Source organism: Mya arenaria, chromosome 3 (assembly GCF_026914265.1).
Source record: "Mya arenaria isolate MELC-2E11 chromosome 3, ASM2691426v1".
In the NCBI taxonomy this organism is placed as follows: domain Eukaryota; kingdom Metazoa; phylum Mollusca; class Bivalvia; order Myida; family Myidae; genus Mya; species Mya arenaria.
The window spans coordinates 79940213-79962149 of record NC_069124.1 but is presented as its reverse complement, the minus strand read 5'-3'; the positions used below and the strand labels follow the sequence as shown (position 1 = coordinate 79962149).

The window sequence follows — 21937 nt, the reverse complement described above, 5'->3', positions numbered from 1 at the left end:
GTTATTATCTTCACATAGGTTATGGAAGGTCACCAGAGGAGGGAACATTTGGAAGTATCTAGCAAACATCATGAAATAAAGCACCCATAATTCACTGCATTAGCATCACAGATATTTGAATCATGCACATACTAGGGAGAGTACCCATTTTTTCATCCTCTGCCAACTCAACCGTTTTTATTTCAAACATTTTGCATCTCCAAAGCCTTTACAGTTGTGTAGTTTTATGAAAACTTAAAACTTTATAGCCAAACCACATTTCTTTCATGAAATGAACGATCTAACAAACAAAGTACTTTAGTGAGTAATTCAGACACATATGATTTTGTTCAAACCTGCACATTTAACAACTGCATTGGAATTCTAATAACAGTTTTTACCAAAAAATAGAACCGGTTACCTCACAGTTTATTGTGGAAAAATGACTGTTTTACGCACAACGCACTTGACTGCCTGAACCAGAACAATGTCAACATGCCGAACACACGCATCCTTAATAAAATTTATAGCTCGCAACAGGTTTTGCAAATTTATGCACATAATATTAAAATAACTGCAAAAAACTGTATCAGCAGATCTGGAGGCTTTCATGACAAAAAGAAGACAAACAGTAATGTTGCATGAATGTTTGCATGTGACATGTCCTTTACCAATTTAAGCATTAGGGCATCTCAAGGTTGCCTTCAACATACAGGACCCTCTCCCCTCACAAATATTTTCTGGTACCCACCCAAATACAACCCTTTTCGATATCTTTGTTTCATTTACCATATACAATGCAATAATTTTTTAAAAGACTAGACAACATACTAGACAACTTGGCAACAGTATTTGAAAACTAAATGATGCATGAACCTTCTGACATTTCAAAAGCCAAAGTTTTCTTACCGGCTTCACTTCACAGATACAAATGATTATATCAACCATATCTAAATACATCATGATTTATGTAATGGCAATAATTACTGTGTCCATTACTGTCACAAACTTTCAACATCATCAAACATCTTAAACTAGGCTTTTAAAACACAACATCATTCATAGACCATCAATTCAACCTACATGAAAACAAGTATACAAAGATCTAACATTAGAGGGTGGGTCTAGAGATGTCGAAAACATGATGAGTTAATTATACAGTCACTACCAAGGTAAATGGTTCACTAGTCCTATAGTTTTTCTATCTACGTGATGAAACTCTGATGCCATGTTTAATAGAACTTGATGGCAGTACTGTTATTCCAGAAAACACATGACCTATTATGTCATATTCATGGAGTCATACGTACTCTCATAGTTCCGTTAAAAATAAAGTTGGCGTTACTTATCTCCCAGTACCGTAACTGAAAACTGACAAACCAAGGATAATTTCTCAGAAAGGAGACAAAAATAGAAACCTGACAATCACACATATCACACCCATGACAATAAATTGGAGAAAAACTACAAGTTGTATCAAGCAGGATTGACTAATAAAGGAAACATTCCTATTTTTTATATTAAAAGTGCTTAAATATTATTATCACTGTATCAACAATGTATGCAAAGGGCGGACATCTAACAAATCACAAACAGTATCCAATATGATTGTGCTATCTGTGTCAGCTCTTGTTTTTATACTACACGGGAAATGAACCCAACTTCTTATTTAAGAGACGATGTGACATGTAACATTGCTGGATCAAAAATTTGACCTTGACCTTTGCCAACTATATGATTAGTGTGTCTGATTTTTTTGTTGCTATACACAGTTTTACCAGCTATATATACACTGTTGACGAAATGTTTCTACAGTACAGATCACCCTCCTTTGTTTATCATACACCTGTATATGGGGACATGACTGGCTGCATGTTGAACAGGCCATGTAAGCTCAGGCAGGGAGATTTCTGCACTACTGAACCAGAGTTGCCCAGCTAGTGCTATGTCACAACAAACCTCCTTATCAACCCTTATCTAAACACAGATGGGACAATCTAGTGCAAAATGCTTTGTACCTGATAATAGGAATGGGAAGTTAGAAAATATAATGCTCGATATTAACATTAGATTGGGCACATAATTATTGTAAGACATTAGGCTGTTTTATATTTAAGTAAGGCCATTTATTTTTTTATTAATTGGTTAACGGATTTTTTGGAAAAAATGTTGGACGGGTGGTGCGAAAAAAAAAAAAAAGGATTTCATACTCATACTAATTTTTTTGCAATACATGTACATGTATTTTTCATAGTGTTTGTGGTCAAACCCAAAACCAAAATATCAAAATAACAACAAAAAGGGAAGACATGTTCATAGAATGAATATTGATATGTTCAAATGCTCACTTTGTCATGCTCATATGTTTGGCTTTATAGTCCAATTTTCTCTCCTACCAATTTCAAATTCAAATTAATATAATCATTATATAAGCAATTTATACACTTCCACCTTATAATAGTGTCACATTTTAAGACAATATTATTACAAACTTTCAGTTTTACTTTCACTTTTGTTGATGTTTTTTGAAGCACATCCTGACTGCAAGAGTTTTCCTATTTGCAACACTATTTCCACATATCAACCTTACAATGAATATGCCTGCGTCTCCTCATTGCTGGGCACTACTTCTTCTCAACAGAAAAAAGCACAATGTAACAAATTTCAGTGACTCAATTATTTATTAAATGGAATATGAAATGTAAATAATACAAGAGCCGTCGTAAGACAGTGCCCTCGACTATGCCGCTTTGACTTAGAATACAATAACGATGTAATAATACCAAGTTTGGTCTCTTTATGTCAAACCTAACTAAAATTATTCGATACATAAGGTGACTTTGATGCTGCCCTCCCACCAGCCCGCCCAAACAATGATGCAAGTCATTCAAATAACTTGATTTCCCATTATGAAAATGTGGTTAAGAATATACAAATATGCCTTTCAAAGGAAATTAAAAAAAATAATAATAAAAAATTTAAGGGCCATAATTTGTATTTAGGCTTAAAATGAAGTTATGTTTCTTGTTGTAAGATGGTTGTAAATAATTTTGAATTAATTAACTAATTTTATTAAGTGCATTTAATGAATGGTATAGAAGTTTTTTTTTATTAAAATCCCAACTTGCCCTTAACTTTTCCTTGCCTAAAACTTTAACCGAAGTCAATCAGGGGCCACAACTTGTATTAAGGATATGGAGTTATGTAACCTCATTGGGTGATGGTCCTGAACAATTGTGTGAAGTATTAAGTCAATTGAATGAAGGGTATAGAAGTTATTAAACAATATCCCAACCTGCCCTAAAACTTTAACCTTAGTTCCATAGTCAGTCAGGGGCCATAATTTGAATAAAAGTTAATATGGAGTTATCTAACCTCATTATGTGATGGCTCTGAACATCTGTGTGAAGTATTAAGTCAATTGAATGAATGGTATTGGAGTTTTAAGTGAAAATCCCAACTTGCTCTAAAACTTTAACCTACCCTAAAACTTTAACCTAAGTCAATCAGGGGCCATAACTTGTATTCAAGATAATATGGAGTTATGTAACCTCATTGTGTGATGGTCCTGAACAACTGTGTGAAGTATTAAGTCAATTGAACAAAGGATATAGAAGGTATTAATAAATATTCCAACTTGCCCTAAAACTTTAACAAAAGTTCCATAGTCAATCAGGGGCTATAATCTGTGTAAAGAATAATATGGAGTTATCTAATCTCATCAGGTGATGGCCCTGAACAACTGCGTGAAGTATTAAGTCAATTGAATGAAGGGTATTGGGCTTATAAGTGAAAATCTCAACTTGCCCTAAAAATTTAACCGGACGCCGACGCTGGGGCGAGTAGTATAGCTTTGAATAGTTGAGCTAAAAAATGACTTTCTGTTCAGTAATGTATTCTTTGAAGTTAAGATATTTCTCTGCAGCTTTAACAAAATTTAAGTTACCACAGATTTTGATTACTTGAATAGTAGATTCCATATAATTTGTTTTACAATTTATGCCCCCTGGGACAAACACAGGACAATATATTTTATCAATTACTATGGTTTATATGTGATTTGTTACCATTGATACAGACATCAGCTTTAATATCAGTTATTCCAAAAAAAAAGTTTAAATGCAGATGGTAAGTTGAAAATGAGAAAAAAAAAATTTTTTATGATCTCAGCTGAATTGAGGCCGCCATTTTGAAAACAAGTTTTAAAACTGTATCCTTATTTTGCAAAGGAACTGGCAACAGGTTTTACATTATTCATGTGCGCAAAAAAACGAACTGATTGACTATTTGGGCGGCGGATCCGTTAACCAACTTATTAAAAAAAAAAGGCCTAAAGTGGTCTATATGACATTTATCATTACCACTGAACCTCACTGCTATAAATTAAGACCAAGCTGAAAACTTGGCTGACTAGCACAAATCTAGGCCGACTAACACCACTCTCCATTTGGCATTAATGAATGACAAGTCAAAGGTTACAGGATATCAAATTAATTATTCATAAGATTTTGTCACTTAAAGTTTAGAATGGGAGGGATGTTACGTCACACCAATAGAAAAGGGAATATTCTTTATCTATTCATCTTGCAGCAATCCTTTAAAGATGCATTCAAACAAGATATCAGTTTGCATTAATATCTCATCTAATAAAATGAATTTCAATAGCTATTTTGCATGATGAATGTAGGGATAATATAACCTTTGAAAATTTGAGTACATATTATAATAATTTGAAATCTCAGCATATTATATCACCATAAAACTGGATTTTATCCATGTTTAAAAAGGCACCTGTTCTTTTTTAATGTTTTAAGACTTAAAAAGCTCAACATTGGCCAAATTGCTGTTAAGTTACAAGATCTGCTTATGGTAAAACACTACTTAAAGCTATAGACAATATACACCTGTGGTAGGTAATGCTGCACTATAATTGCAAGGCTACAGAGTTTCATTGACAGTAAAATATGAGCAACCAACATTAAAACCAGCCATAAAAAAACAGACTGCCATAAACTGAACGTATGACCTAGTTTGCTGCAGAAAATAACCTTCTTTTACAGAAATATCAAAAGTATGACATTTATACCAACAGAAACAAATGGGCAGATACAGCAACAAGCAAAAAGCCAAAAACATGACAGTTTAATGTACATAGCCCTAAACAAATGCATCTGAATGAGTCACTAGACTTTGTAATTATAACAACAACTTACGTTTCTTGTGTCTGAATGAGTACTGGCGCCCCGCCTGCAGGGTTGATGTCACGGTCCATAAGAGGGTGGTCGCGGATAAAGGTCAGGGTCTCATCTGGCAGTGATTGGCTGTCGTTGACGCATGCTTTGGCCGGATGCGGGTCTGGAGTCTTATCCTGGGGAATAGCCGTCCATGCATGGGCTGTGGTCTGCTGGGCTTTGAACTGACCCACAAATGCATTGTCAATGTCAGCGAGTTTGAACGCACACACTGCAAAACCCTGGATGCTGTTGTCTGGGGTGTTGAACACTCCATAAAACATCTTCTGCCGATCTGCGGAACTCTTTGTTGGTATGTGACTTCCAAGAGAAAGACCTGAAGTTGACTCTGCAACAAAAAATTAGAAATATTAAATTAGCAGAAATCATAAATATTTTTTTTTCTGTTTACTCAAAAGACACTAATCATGACAACATTAAAGCACAATTTGAAAATGTTCTCTTACGGAGCTCATCAAAATGGAAGGGTATGTCTCCAGGTACAGAACACCTAAGTCTGGCCTTGAAGAATGAGGTCCAAATGCCCTGCTCATAGTCGAAGATTCCCCCCTTGTCCTTCTTACAGATTCGTGCTACACGAGAAAATGTTGCCTGGAATTCACAAAAAGTCTCTATGATATTTCTTGTCTGGTAACATTTCCAAAAATATATTATGGGGCTGTTTCAATTTGTGAGAATTATCTTTATGAAGCTTGAAAGTAATGTTGATTGTTTCATCTTTAAACAGATGCCTTCTTTAATGCTACAGGATAACTTTGATAAAGGCAATATTCTACCTATCTAGGTAAGCCGCAATGGATTTAGGAGTAGACAGATATATATCAGAAAACGTGAATGAAGCAGCTTTGTTTTCACGTTTATTCAGTTAGGTGAGTGGCTTATCGCACATTTTGACATTGCCATGACACACACTGTCAGCAGCCATTTCATATTTCACCATGATAGGTTTAGATAGCTAAACCCTAAGTATACAGGCACATTTATTATCAAGAATTTCCAGGGCTTATAAAGTTTTACATTTGCATTTGATTCTTGAAATTTCTCACCTTTTTCTTATACAACTGACTTTGACTCATTATTAAAAAGGTAACATGCCACTTTATAAAGTGCACGCAGTGTGATGAATTACTTATTAAAATGAAAGAAATTTTTATTATTTATCTTTAAATCATATTAATGTTTTTAATAATTAACATATAAAACAGTTTAGTGTGATAGATAGTCACACTGGTATAAAGGTAAGTGTATATTCTAACAAACAGGAAAATTAATGTCTTCTTTCACCTTCCACTAAAATACAGTGTGGCCCAGGTAGCTCATTATGTAAATTAACTGCATATAGCTGCTATACCATCCATTAGTTGTACTTAGAACACCATCCAAATAGAAAATAGATTCAGGAACAGAAATATGATTCTATACACAACACCTATGCAATTACAGAAAAAACTTATGCCAAATAAATCACAGAATAAACCTGTGAGTGTAATCGTCTGTATTACCATATTTTCTATATGGTCATATCAATTTTCTGGCTTATATAAAGTTTAAATTTCAGTTATACAGATTGAACAACATATTTCATAAACCATATGAATTTTTAATCAGGTATTTCAAAATTGAGATCTATCTGGCACTCCTATTCTATGAAAAAGTCCTTTATAAACAGCCTAGACACATTTTAGTTTACATTAGATTTTAAACCATTTTATTATGTCTGTTATTTTTTATCATTCTAAAATTGGTTATTTGGATATAAACAGAAAAGATAGTGGAAAAGTAAAGGGCAGGTTTATAAATTCATTTTACCAATGATAAAGTAAAGACTCCTTTACCAGCTTTTAAAATAATCATTTAGCCATATAATTTCAGCAAGATGTGTTCCACATGTCTTCATAGCTATAGTAGTGCCTGTCTGCCTGACACGCCCCACCCTATCCATCCATTCCCGTCCCATACTGACCTTGCCACAGTTGATGTTCTCCACGGCATCCTCACGCAGGAAGAAGTACACCTTGTCATTAATGTCATAAGAGCTCACAAAGTGGGGATCTGCAGCAAAAAAATGCCAACATCATGATTATTTATTGGAATAATTTCAAGATTCATAAAGTTTGACGGTAATTTCATTGCTGCTTATGGGTATAATTGGTTGTTTACCTCACAGCTGGTAGGTAAAGGTCTACACTGTCAACCTTCACCAGTATAGGGAGAGCATATGAACACTTATTCATTACATGAAATACCAACCACCAGGGAGCCAAATTGCACAATACGCTAAACCAGGTCACTTTTCACACTTCATGGCTTTGCCAGTTTATAGGCAACTGCGACATTCATTTCAGAAGATTTTTTATATGACTTATATCCATAAAATAAGACAAGCATTACATATGTAGATATTAGATTGAATTGAGATGTACAGGTAAAGAAATTAAGCAACAAGAGAACCTTTCTTGTCCTCTAGGGCTTACCTTTCAACATGTTGGAGTCATGCTGCTCTGTGCGAATTCTAGTCATGCTCTCGATGATCAGAGGGTCTCGAGCCAGTCTGTCTGCAACTGTTCCAGAGTAGAGTTTTCCATCTGAAAAAAACAACAACAATAGATATTAACCAGTTTGCACAAACATGTACAACATCAATTGCCTTATAGCTAGTATAACTAAAGACAGAGAATTGCACATGCTCATCATGTGTTTTATATGAAATAATATGTAACTATTTCAGTTTGCCACAATCTTTTCTGGATTTTGCATACAACCATAACCTATATAAAAAAATAATAATTCTGTTTAAACAACCTTATTTTTCAAAATCAGTCACCTCAACAAGATGAATTTACATATTATAATGTGATGAAAACCTCTTGAGAGTAGTTTGAGGCTCAAGGACCCACAGTCAATGGTATATAGCGGATTGTCTGAGTCGCCTTAATGGGCTCATTCAGTGTCAGAAGAAGGTTACAATAGGGCTCGATCAACAACCAGCCAAGAAGTCTGTCTAGCAGGTTTGTCACTTCAATACCCGAGCCTTGATATGTGGCGGCCCTCTTAACCCGATTTTACCTTGATTTATTCCTGTTTAGGTACCAGAACAATAAGCACTAAACTACTTGAATAGAGTTATAAATGTTTTTTATAGCACCATTTGAAGTGTTTTGCATCTTTGGGAATGATATGAATTTACACATCAGGAAAGTCCCATTTAAAAGCCATCAAACAACAGTCAACCCTTTATTGCATAGCAGATTGTTTCTTGTTTGCACAAATGCTCCTTTACAAATATTTAATGTGCAAATTTAGGACCACAGTTATACATGTACTTCATCAAAGAATGAATTGCTATTATTATCTCAAAACAGAGTTTTATAAATTCAGGGTTATTTCTTCATAACAGAAGTTCTAAACCAAGAGAAATTTTGTTGAGTTACATCACACAGCCGATACAAACACAACAGATACAAACATGACAAAATAATGAAAGTGCTGGGGCAAACATAACAAATCATGACATTTTAAGTAAAGAGTAACTTTATTTCAGTGGTTTTAGATAGCCTGTAATTTATGTCCAAATTCATCAGATACTGGCCGCCACTTTGGTGTCTGGCCAGTGGCGGGTGAAAATATAATGAGCTCCCGCACCATAAATCATTGGGCTTAGTCGTCACTTCTCAATACCTGTGTATTCAAACAATGAAATCACAATGCAGTGCAATCATTTCTAAACATCCTTGCTTAACTGGGTAAGTTCAATTCTCTGTAATATTTAACAAAATTTCTAATATGATTTTCCCACATTACATTTTGAACACAATGAAAAAGGCAAAACTCCCACAGGCCTTATAAGACATATATCACAGGATTTGAAGTATTATTCAAATTAACCTAATCATGTAAATCGTCAACAAACGCAATATATCATATTTTCCCAAGCAAGTTGTGAGGAGTAAATAAGCTGAAAATGTTCCCAACTGACCGTAAAAAATTGGATTTCATCTGACGGTAAACATAACGGCAGAACAATTTTACAACATTACAGATAATAACAAAAATGAAACATAATTGATAATTATGACAAATTATTGTAATCATTTTTAAAACTGGTGATTCAGTAATTTAATTATCTTCATTTAAGGTTAGCATTATCCAGGCTTTAAGCATTATTTTTTTTTATGTAAATTGATCGGATAATAATCTGTGATTAAGCATATCTTTCATTTGCATGCTAAATGTATGGCACAGAACAGTGTAAAACTTGCCAAAATCATGGTGCCACTTAAAAATTGTGGTATGATTAGAGTGTGAAACTTGTGGAAATCCAGGATAAAAGTCTTAGAGAACAGTCAACGAGGTTCAAACAGGATATACTGCCTAATTTGTCACTAGTGATTTGTCAACATATAAATCTTAGCGTTGGTCATCATTATCCCTGGCTGTAAGGCTGTGGGTTTGACAGTAATACTGAGTCAGGCTTCATTAGGGTGGCCACAAGTACTGGCATGAATATTTCATCCTATTCCAACCATCACTCATGTGTAACAACCACTGGGGACAGAGCTGCAACTCTCACCATATAAAACATCATGTAGACAACCTAACATTATAGCTCTGAGCAAAAGAACAGGATATATGCTATTTACTTGAAGATACTGGTGACAGTCCAGGTAATTAACCATATACTTCAACAAATGAAGCCTTTTGCAGGGTAGTGGTGAGAAAGCCTTAGCAAACAAGTCTTCCAATTTCCAATCACTTCTCACCATGCACAAGTGATAGAGATGATAAGAAATATCCAAGCATACAATAACGTCCTGCCCATTAATCAGGTACTAACAGAACCAGAACCTGTTACATGGATTGAGTCTTGGATTTGTCCCCAAATGTGACCACAACCAAACAAACCCTCAGCTAAATATTGCAGAATAAAACTGCACTCATTTCTAAAACCTTTGAAAAACCTAGAAATGGATTCATGAACTTTTATCTATTTTATAAGTCTTTGCAGTAACTTTCTGTGTTTATGTGTAAGGCCCCCCCCCCCCCCCCCCCCCCCCGCATGTCTTATGCCATTATCATTGCACTTTATATAGCAACATGTGACACCCACTGAGACGCTAAATACACCAGTGATATAACCACCATTTCCCAATGAGACAATTTAGCACATGAATAGTTCCAAGAAATTCACACTGACACTCCTGCAAATGTATTACTTTTAACCAAGGAGTTGCACTGAATTATTGAAAGCTTTAAAGACAAGGTTAGGACATTAACCCAACAGAAAACAGGATACTGTTTTTAACCTAGAATCATGCTTGAAATTGTCTGGCAATTAAAATTGATGAATTCTAGAAGTGTTATTGCATGTTTGTGCAAACCCTTTTTCTAGGTACACAAACATGCTCTGCGCCATTATGCAGAGGTTCATAACAATGTGTCAGTCAGTGTCTCCTACAGGTGATGTATCTCTCTCTCATGACAGGTACACTTGCCCACCCCAGTTTATTGAACACTCATTATTTTAAAGATATGGAAGAGCAGTTGTTGTTTTTAAAGAACAATCCTTTCAATATAACACATAAAACAACAAAAGCAAAACTACCGATGATCATTAACATTCTTTTGTGGAAATTGATGAGTTTTAACTGGATATCAATGTTAGAGTCATATAACAAGTGCATTGGAAGGACATGCATTGTAGTGCTCTCACATTTAGCACTCCCACAGATAGTTATCTAATGGAGAATATTTCCTCTTAAAGACAGAGGAACTCATTAAAGGTTTCAGAGGAGAGGCCCACAGGTTCAGTTTTATGAAGTGCCAATATCTTCAATGCTGAGCACTTGATTGCTGTTTCACAGGGAGTCATTTTTCATTAGATTCTTTAAAGATGCAATTACAGGCATCTGTTAGCTAATAACTATAATACCATTCCAACAGAACATGGTAATTGCATTGTGGACTTGCTGCAAAACACCATGCATTCAATCTGTCACTCACATACAATATGTTAAATTGTTCTAGTTTAGTTTGAGTTGAAGATTTTTAAATGTTTATTTACTGTTGCGCATTTTTGAGCAACCATCTAATTAGGCATCAAGATAAACTACCCCACTGCTATCATAAATGGTCGTCTAGCACGTCAATGTCATATTTGGTAACATATTGACCAATCGGACAACCCCTTCTACAATATGGTCAGCTGTCATAACAACACTATTGGACATTCATTCATGGGGAGATGGCAAACATTCTCACCCCTCAGGCAATGTGATGTAATACTGACCTTATTTTCATCATGTGCCCTCTTATTACAGTTACACTGGTCAATAATTTACTGATTTAATTATGTCTTGCCCATTATAGTTTAATGATTACATCAAATCATGTTTGAAATTCAAGTGCATCCGTGTTGTTGCTTGTGGGGATAGTTTTCCTCGAAGGAAACTATAATTGATCATATTGACCAAACATGCACTTAACATTCAGGTCCCTTTTAGCATCATTTTGCAATAAAACTGATATCGGAGATTTCCATTATTTAAATGGCAATGACTAATTTCTGGTGGAAAAAGAAGACGTTTTTCTTTTTGCATTCAAATGTATAACCAAAGACGAAAGTTTTCTCATTAGGGACTATTATCTTTCCTGAATGCATCTTGTTTTTTTTTCCATTTCATCATTTTGTACTTCTGGTGACACAATTTGTTGCTCAATGTAGCGCTGAATAAAAGAAAAAGCCCATTTTTCAGGCATATGTAATTTGAATACCCTAACGGAATCTATCTGCAGACTCACCGACAAATATGGAGGTGCTGTTATGTTCTGGGTCATAAGGGGAAGCTCCAATGCCCTCATTCTCCTTGTCCGACACAAACCCAGGTACCTGCGCCTGTAATAGAAAATATACATAAACTTCAGGGTTGCCTTAAATAACGTATAATTATTATGTACAATAATTAAATACAACCTTTGTTATATCAATAACTAAGATATTGAGAGAAGGTAATGTCCAAGTTGTTAGTCACAGAACTGAAAACAATTGAATATAGAATATTAAGTGTACAAGTCTTTAATATTGATACTGAATCAAACCTGCTATGATTTTATATTTGATAGTGCAAACACAACACAAAATCACTATTCTGCAGCTATTTTTTCTAGAGGCCAGTTTTGATTACATGATCGAGTGCTAACATTCCCTTGGGGAACTAAATCAAATATTCTGTAGGGCATAACTCAATTTACTCCAAGTATCTAAATAAAATAAACATCAAGACCACCTAAATAGGTCTTGCTAATTTTCTGAGACATTCTGTAACTAAATTTTCCCTTTCCTATTCAAACCCATGATTGAATGAACCCAGTACTTTTTCACGGTGATTAATAATCGATGCTGTGCTGTCAACTACTGATTGCCGCTGCTCATTTCCTACATGGCAGCCCTGGTAATGATCAATGGACTCATTAACAAAACTAACTTGGCTTCACATACAAGAAACAGCATCAAAAGCAAATTAGCGGAAAAATCTAAAACAATTACTGTGTTCCTTGAATGTACAGGCATGTTAGCCTGTTTCACAGGGGTTCAATAACAAGTTGTGCAGATCACATGACCACTGTGTGTTGACATTCCCTGCAGGCCATGCAAGGTGGACATGCATGTACCAAACAAAACACAACATTCTTATCTCAAACAACTCAAATATTCACTTACAGTCAAAACCTGTTTTGTTGTTTTTCTTATTTGCTTCGTTGAAGCGATGTTTAAGTAGAAAATGTGAAATTTTCAATGACGGTTTGTGACATGTCGCTAAATTAGCTTGCATGCCAAACAGTTATAACATATACTTGGTGCTGGAATTTGTGAATATGATTGTTTGTTATTTAACAAGTATTTGTTTTTATTTGTTTAAGTGCTAATGCATATAACTGTGTAAATTCATTTTTCAATAAACATATTTGTAATTAAATCAAAACAAAGCAATTCATTTTTATTTTACAATGACAACATTGCTTTTTTGCATTGCAAAAATCATCCAAGACTGGTTCAATGGTGAATCATGGTGTCATTTGGTCCAATTTTGGACATGTCAAATGTTTGTGATATTGAAGTATTTCTCACAGTCCTGACCACTTCAACATTACAGGTTTCGATTGTAGTTGATTATTTATAGGAATTTCATACATATTTTTGATAAGTTTAATTTTTAATTTCCTTGGCTGTAATGGAAGTAATTAACATTAGTTTATCCTTATTAAGAAGCAATTAATTTTCAATTATTTTGAAAATTAGTTTAATATATATATAATGATGTAAGAACTAATTTGAAAATATTAATGAAAGCAAAGACAAACAACTCGGACAAACTGACATTGTTTAGTACATTACAATCAAGAGTAGCAGACTCGAGAAATGCACATGCAGGAACAGAGTCACAGCAGTTATTTCAGAATTATACCTCAATAACATCGGTGGAATTTGAGTCTGTGGTATTCAGATCTTGCAGGTTTAACTATAATTGTTAAAGAACACAATGTGATTTACAGAATTTATCAGGATGCTTTCAGTTCCATTATTGCTTTATCAGGATCAAATTAAAAATTCTAGGCTCAACACATGAATTTACTTTACTTACGGTAAGCATTTTTTTATAATTTATGTAAAACCTCTTTCGTATTTATACAAAAAAATCATTTAAATCCTGTTTGAGAAAATTTAACACGCAAATGGCAAACATGTATATGTACATGAAAAATGACTTTAGATATATACATGTTCCACTTTCATGGCAGCTCAAGCGATAAACCACAGAGATGGTATAAGGTACAATCAGAGCAACCTTGCGTATTATTCAAATTTGGCAATGTTGAGTATTGAGCATACAATTTATTTATATTGAAGGTTTTCATTTCAAATTAACTTAATCAACCTGGCTTCTGGCCAACTGCTCTCTTCGCACCTTTCATCAGAGGAAAGGCATTACTTGTACTTTGTAAAATCAAACAGCAAACCGCACTTAAATTGAAAGCCTATCTGGTAATATACGTAATTCGGTTTATTTTGGCCTGGGATTTGGTGTAAGAAACCCCAGGGTAAGAGCTCTGCTGATCTTGACATGAAACCTTACATAGGATTATATAATGACATTACCAACTAAAGGGTCTTTTCTCCGATTTATTAAATTATTCAACACTAATTCACTCAAATCAGTTCATTCTTCTACAAAAAGGTCCTTTTTATAGTAAACTTTGCAGTAACATTACTTCATTTTCAGTGCTTTATTTAATTGATTGAACTGCTTTTATTTTCTTCTTCTACCACCTGCAATCTTTCATAAATGGTCTAAATTTGAGTAACCTTACTGTGCAAATGATATACAGAAATGTACAAAATGATAGCACTCTAATCCAATCTCAAGGTAACTTGGAGGTTGCATACCGGGTAGTTTGCCTCCTTGTACACATATTCCCGACATTTGGGGTTGAAGGCGTTCGTCCCGCACACATAGTATTTGTCTCCCTTCATCTTCCCGAGAACCTGGATGAAGTTCTGGCACTGAAACAAAAATAACACACTGGGTTATCACACACAGATATATAATATAAGTCACTGGTGCTCAAGATCCTTGGACAAAGTAGGGAAACTTGGACAGCGACAGAATATGACTGTACAGCAATTTAGTGTGAATAAGTAAAAATAATCAGTAAAAAAAGTGTTGGGTATTTTTTTCTTCATTTAAATACATGTACTAAATGTCATTTGTCTGTGTACATTACTGTTAGTTTGTCTTTCTTGTCAATACTCCCAGTCTGTGACAGTGAAATGATCAATGACCCAAAACTGACAACATAAGACAAACCCCAATCAGTCAGAAGGTCTCAGAGCTTACAGATAGCATCAGGCTTCCCAGTATATCCAAACTGACAATGTACAGCCCCCTTGTATTTTGTGTCAATCATATTACATGATAGTCAATAATGGTAGTTCTTATGTCTTGACACTTTTTAACACAATACAAACTGACAGCCAATGAGAGCAGTGGAGTTTTTGTGCAGAATTGTAATATATTTTGTACAAAATGAGGCCAGAGTGACATGCAGCGGGAGACAATGGCGTACATTAATCCCTCTCACAGGGCTTTTTAACTAAGATGATCCCCAAGATTATTTCTGACATATAATGATAATCTGATAAGCTTGGTGAATAAGTATTTGAAAGTTGGCACTTCTTCTCACCACACTGGCCAAGGAAGGGAATAAACATGTTTATTACTGTGCAATTACATAGTTCTTGCTGGGTTAATACCAATAATAGCACCTTCATAGATCACCTTCACAGAGAACACCCTCTGTGGGCTCTAGTAGGACTTGTTAAAACATGAAGTGGCAGAACACAGATATTAAGACAAATTCACCACCTGATATTACTTGATGGAAATATATACTAGGGCAATACATAAAACTACCTTAAATCATGCAAAAACTGGTACAATGTACTAAATCTGCCAGTCTGGAAAGCCGAAGATGAGGTTGGAGGCATGGGTAGTGGCAGGTGCCATTGAAGGACAGTGATCCCCGAGGATGAAGGAATTAAAATAGGCATGGGTAGTGCCATGGAGAGGCCAGTGATCTTGGCATACATCAACCACCGAGGCAAACAACAGGTGGAATACCTGCACTATCATCATCATGATTCAGATTGTATACAGAAATAACAACTAACATGATACTGACATATGAATATTCCAAACAGTTGTGATGATGCTGCAGCCTATGAAATTACCTATATTATACATAGAACTTTTTCGCTGGTCTTGTTTTGGTCGAGGTTCAATGACATAATTTCTGCAGGCAGCAATGCCAAAAACAATAGCCAGATAATTGACCAAGGACAAAGAGCAGAATTGTGTGAGAAATCAATGATAGTTGAAAGTTTGAGGGATCAGACATGCAATCAGGGGGCCTGACAAGTTGATCAATACTGATCAGTCTTCTAACTGGCTCTTCCATCAAATAGACGCAAATTTGGGACAGCCAGGAGCATATACTAGGCACAAGTCATTAACAAGTCGTAATGAAGGGAGTCACAAACAGATTCATGGCATTCCGGAGGCAGCCCTCCACAATCCTCCAGCCTTTCATCAATAGCGGCAGCAATATTCTGAGAATGGAGACACAGTGTAATCAACACAGGAAATGAGAACTGATTTAGCATTACTTTCATTGAGGGAGATGGCCAAAATTGGTGAACCAAGACTGTGAACATGCTACATTACCTTTACAGTACTTGACCAATGACACCCCATGAACAGTAGTTTTAGGAATTGGTTGGTTTGCCAGTAGTGGCTTGTCGTACAACATAAACTTTAAAATTCAATTTCTGAACCAATAGGAAGGCCTGAATTGATTGAAAATTCATGACAGAATGACAAAAGTTTGCTCCCAAAATAAGCTTTCTTATTATGTTGTCTTAAGAAACTGGTGCCTTTCCCAAGACAATTTTCCTAGGGCAGAAATATTTTTTGCAATTATGCTGAGCCAGTCATAATCTAGTTATGTAATTGACTTCAATGATAGTGAAACTCATTCCCCATCATGGAGCACATAATTTCTCCTGTAAGGGAAGATTTCACCCTGGAGACCAGACAACATTATATTTCTGCACATTATAGTAACCGGCACTTTACAAGTGTAACATGGAGTCTGATTCTTTCCCAGATGTTAGTGGGGTTTTTTATGGTTACATTTATTTATTATGTCCTTAAATAGCATGGGAAAAAGGTATTGTTGTCCCAGCCTGGCTATAATTAGTTGAAATCAAATACCAGTGATGTAACAGAACATTATTCAACATTTATTCAAATATGTACTTATAAGACAAATTGACACCTGGGACAAAACTGTCTGTTATAAAAACAAACATTCAAACCATTCAATGACGCATACTGCTGTTCGATGTAAACATCACTTACAATAATGTTTTGTTGTCTTCAATCTAAGAAATAACATCATTAGTTTTTATTTCAATATTTGAAGGCGCCAAGCTCGCAAATGATTATTTGCATCAATGAATAACTCCCGAAACTCAGTGTTGGATCCAATCAATGAATTGATCTGAAAATGTCAAAAACTATTTGAACAGAACCCGCTTTCTTGCAAGACAGAGGATTTTTTCTCTAATTTAGTTGGATCATTACAAATGGGCTTTGAAACATGCAAAAATAATCGGCAAGTATGGCATTGGAACAGTATGTTTATAATTTATCAAATCAGCAAATACTGAATAATTAAAACTGTCACAAAAACTGGCAATTGACTTGTACAACAATCTAGAAATTCTAGAATTGCCCAGTAAAATTCACAGACAACTCTTGTAAAGGCCTTTATCATCTCTTCCGTTGAATATGCGATTGAAGTGTAACTCCAGGAGGCAGGTAGTAGTCAATTTGTTCTATCCTCCTCGCTTTGATACTCTCCTTTATACGAACCCAAGGAGAATTAGACTCAGTTTTGCTTCCCTTACTAATGTTGAAATGCTGACTTGGAACATATAATTTTGCAATCAGAATTTAACTAGTTAAAACAGAAGTTTGTCAAAAATTCAATAAAAATGACACAAGTTTTAAGTGATGAATCCTTTCATGTGGTGCATATCTTGTGTCCCAAATCTTGAAAAATGACCCATTTTAAGCCCATTAAAATAATTATCAAAGAGAAGCAAGCTAATTTTAGAGTCTCTGATCTTTTTGAAATGGTTTGAGCTATTGTTTTCATCAATGTTACTCAAAATATAAACCATATTAAATGTCTCTCCAATGCAAGGTTTCAACAATTATGGTTAAGTTATATTCCTATTTATAAAGATCAGCACACATGATAGTGTTTTGTTTAAGCCATAATATGTCTGTTAGACAATCAAATAAGACCAAAGAAGGATCAGACCAGCTAACTGAAAGGTCAGCTTGGTTTACAATACTTAAAGTGTTCTCTTGTGACATCGGCTCGTGCCCATTATTGTTACAAAACTGTTTTAAATACTGTTGTTCTTATAAGGAGATAATCCATTATTGCAATATAAAGTTGATATGCACACTTGCTCAAAAACAAAACTTATATCCAACCAGGTGTTTTGTGGTCAATGATTTCTTAATGACTACCGTAGACTTCTAAAATCCTGTGCAGGGCAAGGGACCTATTTAAAAAAAATTGTCGGGCTAAAATTTCCAATTTGAAGTGAATTCAATAAGAATATGGTATGGACATTAAGCGCATAGATTCTGTCTTAATTTTAAGGGTTTACCAAACCACTCAAAAACATCATAAGGTTTATGACTTAGATATCTTATTCAAATGGGCCGCAGGTGTACAGTGCCTATGTTGAGCTATGTCACTGACTTTTAAAGGGGGAAGAAGCAAGCTTGAATGAGACTTCCCAGTGTTTCTAATTAAATTAATTACACATATTATCCCAAATGAATGAAATGTACACCAACTTCTCCTGCTTTTTGTTATATTTTTGCTTTACTGTATACATGATAGTGTAAAAACCTTACTCTCTCAAATATCAAATTTCAATATATGTTCTATTGCAACCTCCCAACTGTTATTTCTCCTATCAAATATTTACAGGTAACAACTTATGTAGATTAATTTGAAATAAAATACCAAATTGCATAAATCAGAGAGAGAAGGGTGTTTTTTACACTGATGTTGCCCTGATTTTGAAAACACAGGTGCCCACACAAATTCTGGCCTTGTATGTGAAGTGGGCCAGATTTTCATATAAACAATGCTTCATTGTTTTTGCCATATCTTTTTATCCTAAAACTTAAATATCAAGCCTGAATTTCAGCATCATGGTAAAACAATACCGGTTAATAAATACTTTAAAATTTTGACACATGTCAAATTATTTTAACCCAAAAAGAAACAAAAACAAAAGCATAAATTTTAGCAAAGACCACACTAACGTCAGAATGGGAATATGATTTTTTTGCTTAAAACTATCTTGTGCAAATATTCTATATCTTAGAGGAATATAAAGCTTCTTAATATTCCATATCAAACAAACGAAAATGCAATTATAAGTTTAAATATTCCAAAAAAATAAAATCCGGCACATTATAGCCCATGTGCATCGACTATTAAAGTATCCTGTTTTGATTTGATGTGCAAATGATCAGGCATTGGCAAAGGAAAATTGTATTTTTCTCATGGATACTTTTAAATATTGCATTTACCTGCCACAATAAACTAATAATCTTCTAATTTAAACCATTTGAAGTGTTTTACCTCAAAATTTCAAGCTTAAGCATTAACCTGGATCAAACGGGCCATGGAAAAGCATAAAAGGGGCATAGTAGAGTCTATGAGGGGCATGGTAGAATCTATGAGGGGCATGGTAGAGTCTATGAGGGGCATGGTAGAATCTATGAGGGGCATGGTAGAGTCTATGAGGGGCATGGTAGAATCTATGAGGGGCATGGTAGAATCTATGAGGGGGATGGTAGAGTCTATGAGGGGCATGGTAGAATCTATGAGGGGCATGGTAAAATCAATAAGGGGCATGGTAGAGTCTATGACGGGCATGGTAGAGTCTATGAGGGGCATAGTAGAGTCTATGAGGGGCATGGTAGAATCTATAAGGGGCATGGTAAAGCCAGTAAGGGGCATTGTAGAAGAGCCTACAACAGCCATGGTAGAGCCTACAAGGGGCATGGTAAAGCCAGAAAGGGGCATTGTAGAAGAGCCTACAAGGGGCATGGTACGAGCGTGGTGAAGCCTACAAGAGGCATGGTATAACATGGTGAAGCCAACAAGGTCGGTAAATAATATCGCATTACCTTTGAGTGGTCCTTGATCATGTAAGAACAGGAAGTGTTGTCTTTACTGTTGGGCCGCCACTCCAGTACCTAACGAAAACAACAACAGCATGAACATACGTGTGTGTGTGTGTGTGTTTATTGACAAAACATTGTGTCAGTCGCTGATAAATCAAAACTGTTGTTTTCTTTAAGTGCTTTATGATAGTAATAAACTCATCCTTAAATGTCATAGTATTATGACATATCAAACACATAGACAATCTGATATAAACATATTTTTAAATAACACTCTAAACCTTTCTAAGGATGACTTAATGACATTTAAACTTAAAATGGTACAATTAAGCATACCCTCTCTGCATCATGTTGCAAAGTCTGCATGCTGATGTTGTACATTTTGTTCCTGAAAATGCAAAATAAAAGAATTAATCTACAGAAAAAATTATGACATGATTATGATTCGTCTAGCCAAGGTTTGCAATCAACTTTGAACCACAACCATCAAAGACTACCCACATGTACAAAGAATGATTTGACAAAAGTAACCTTACCTTACACTAACATTTTTTGACAAAATTACTGTACCTTGCACTAACATTATTTGACAAAGTTACTGTACCTTGCATTAACATTATTTGACAAATGTACCTTGCACTAACATTATTTGACAAAGTTACTGTACCTTACACTATTATTATTTGACAAATGTACTGTCCCTTGCACTTGCATTATATGAAAAAGCTACTGCACCTTAAACTTTCATTATATAACAATCTTACTTACCTGGCACTAATATTATTTGACAAAGTTCTGTAACTTTGCACTGACATTAAATAAAAAAGTTACTGTACCTTGCACTAACATTATTTGTCAACGTTACTGTACCTTAAAATAATATGACAAAGTGACCATACCTTGCGCCAACAATGAGCCGGTCATTCTCCTGTAGAAGAACCTTGAAGAAGTTGGTGTGGTCACCCTCCTTTGGGAATGCTAGTAGTTTGCTGCTCATCTCTGAAACAAACCGAACACACCCATGTGAATTATAACAAACCGAACACACCCATGTTAATTATAACAAACCGAACACACCCATCTTAATTAATGAAATAGTAATGGAACTGCATGGTAGTTAAAACATTAACACCTACACAGAGTAATGTTATCCCAGTGTAAGAGAATATAAGTGACCTTAAAAGATAATTACGAAACACAACATTCATTTATTTATAAAAATATAATGTAGAAGCAATAACATAATATTTTTATATAGCATTGAAATATAATGCAACGTATAGGATAACATTTCTATGATAAATATTGTAGAAAAATGATTTCTTTAGAATGGCAATTTCATAGAAATAGCAAGGCTGGTTTTCAATCTACTTTTACTTGTGAACTATGGATTGCATTTGAGTTTCAGATAAAGAAGTTGTAGACATTTATAAGATACTTTAAATTAAACTTCATATCAAAACACCCACATGAAAATAAATGGTACCATATTAAAGAGAGCCTTATGTAATTTATAAGCAATAATACGCGCCACAAAATTTCCTCGCTCTGTAGAATGAAAATAATGAAATTTCTTTTAAATTCATTTATCCGTAGTTTATTACATAAATGCCAGAATTTATAATTCTGATTCTAGTATTTATATAGCTTTTATAACCATGTTTATTTATACATTATTAGCACTGATGTTTTCTTTTTACATAGATCCCTATTTTGGACATTATATCAAATACTAGGACAAAATGTAGTAGTACAACATAGAATGACAAATAAACAAACCCTTTGGGCTTTAGCGTAAAATTTGACATTACCCCACCTAATTATTATTGCTGTTCTTCAAAACTGAAAACCTTTCAAATACAC

At 34.7% G+C, this 21937-nt stretch overlaps 1 protein-coding gene across 4 annotated transcripts in view; it reads right to left on the bottom strand.

The window, feature by feature from the left end:
- Nucleotides 1–21937, bottom strand: part of LOC128227204 (semaphorin-1A-like) — a 45687-nt gene that overhangs the window by 10267 nt on the left and 13483 nt on the right. For 3 of the 4 annotated variants that reach the window (XM_052937507.1, XM_052937508.1, XM_052937505.1), the window contains exons 3-12: nt 20974–21073; nt 20411–20462; nt 20078–20146; nt 14674–14790; nt 13694–13747; nt 12030–12123; nt 7706–7816; nt 7195–7283; nt 5678–5822; nt 5193–5559 (exon numbers count right to left, since the gene is read on the bottom strand). In XM_052937507.1, the coding sequence (XP_052793467.1) occupies nt 5193–5559; nt 5678–5822; nt 7195–7283; nt 7706–7816; nt 12030–12123; nt 13694–13747; nt 14674–14790; nt 20078–20146; nt 20411–20462; nt 20974–21073 (1198 nt within the window). The remainder of the gene's footprint in view (nt 1–5192; nt 5560–5677; nt 5823–7194; nt 7284–7705; nt 7817–12029; nt 12124–13693; nt 13748–14673; nt 14791–20077; nt 20147–20410; nt 20463–20973; nt 21074–21937) is intronic. The other variant, XM_052937506.1, reaches the window with a different exon arrangement.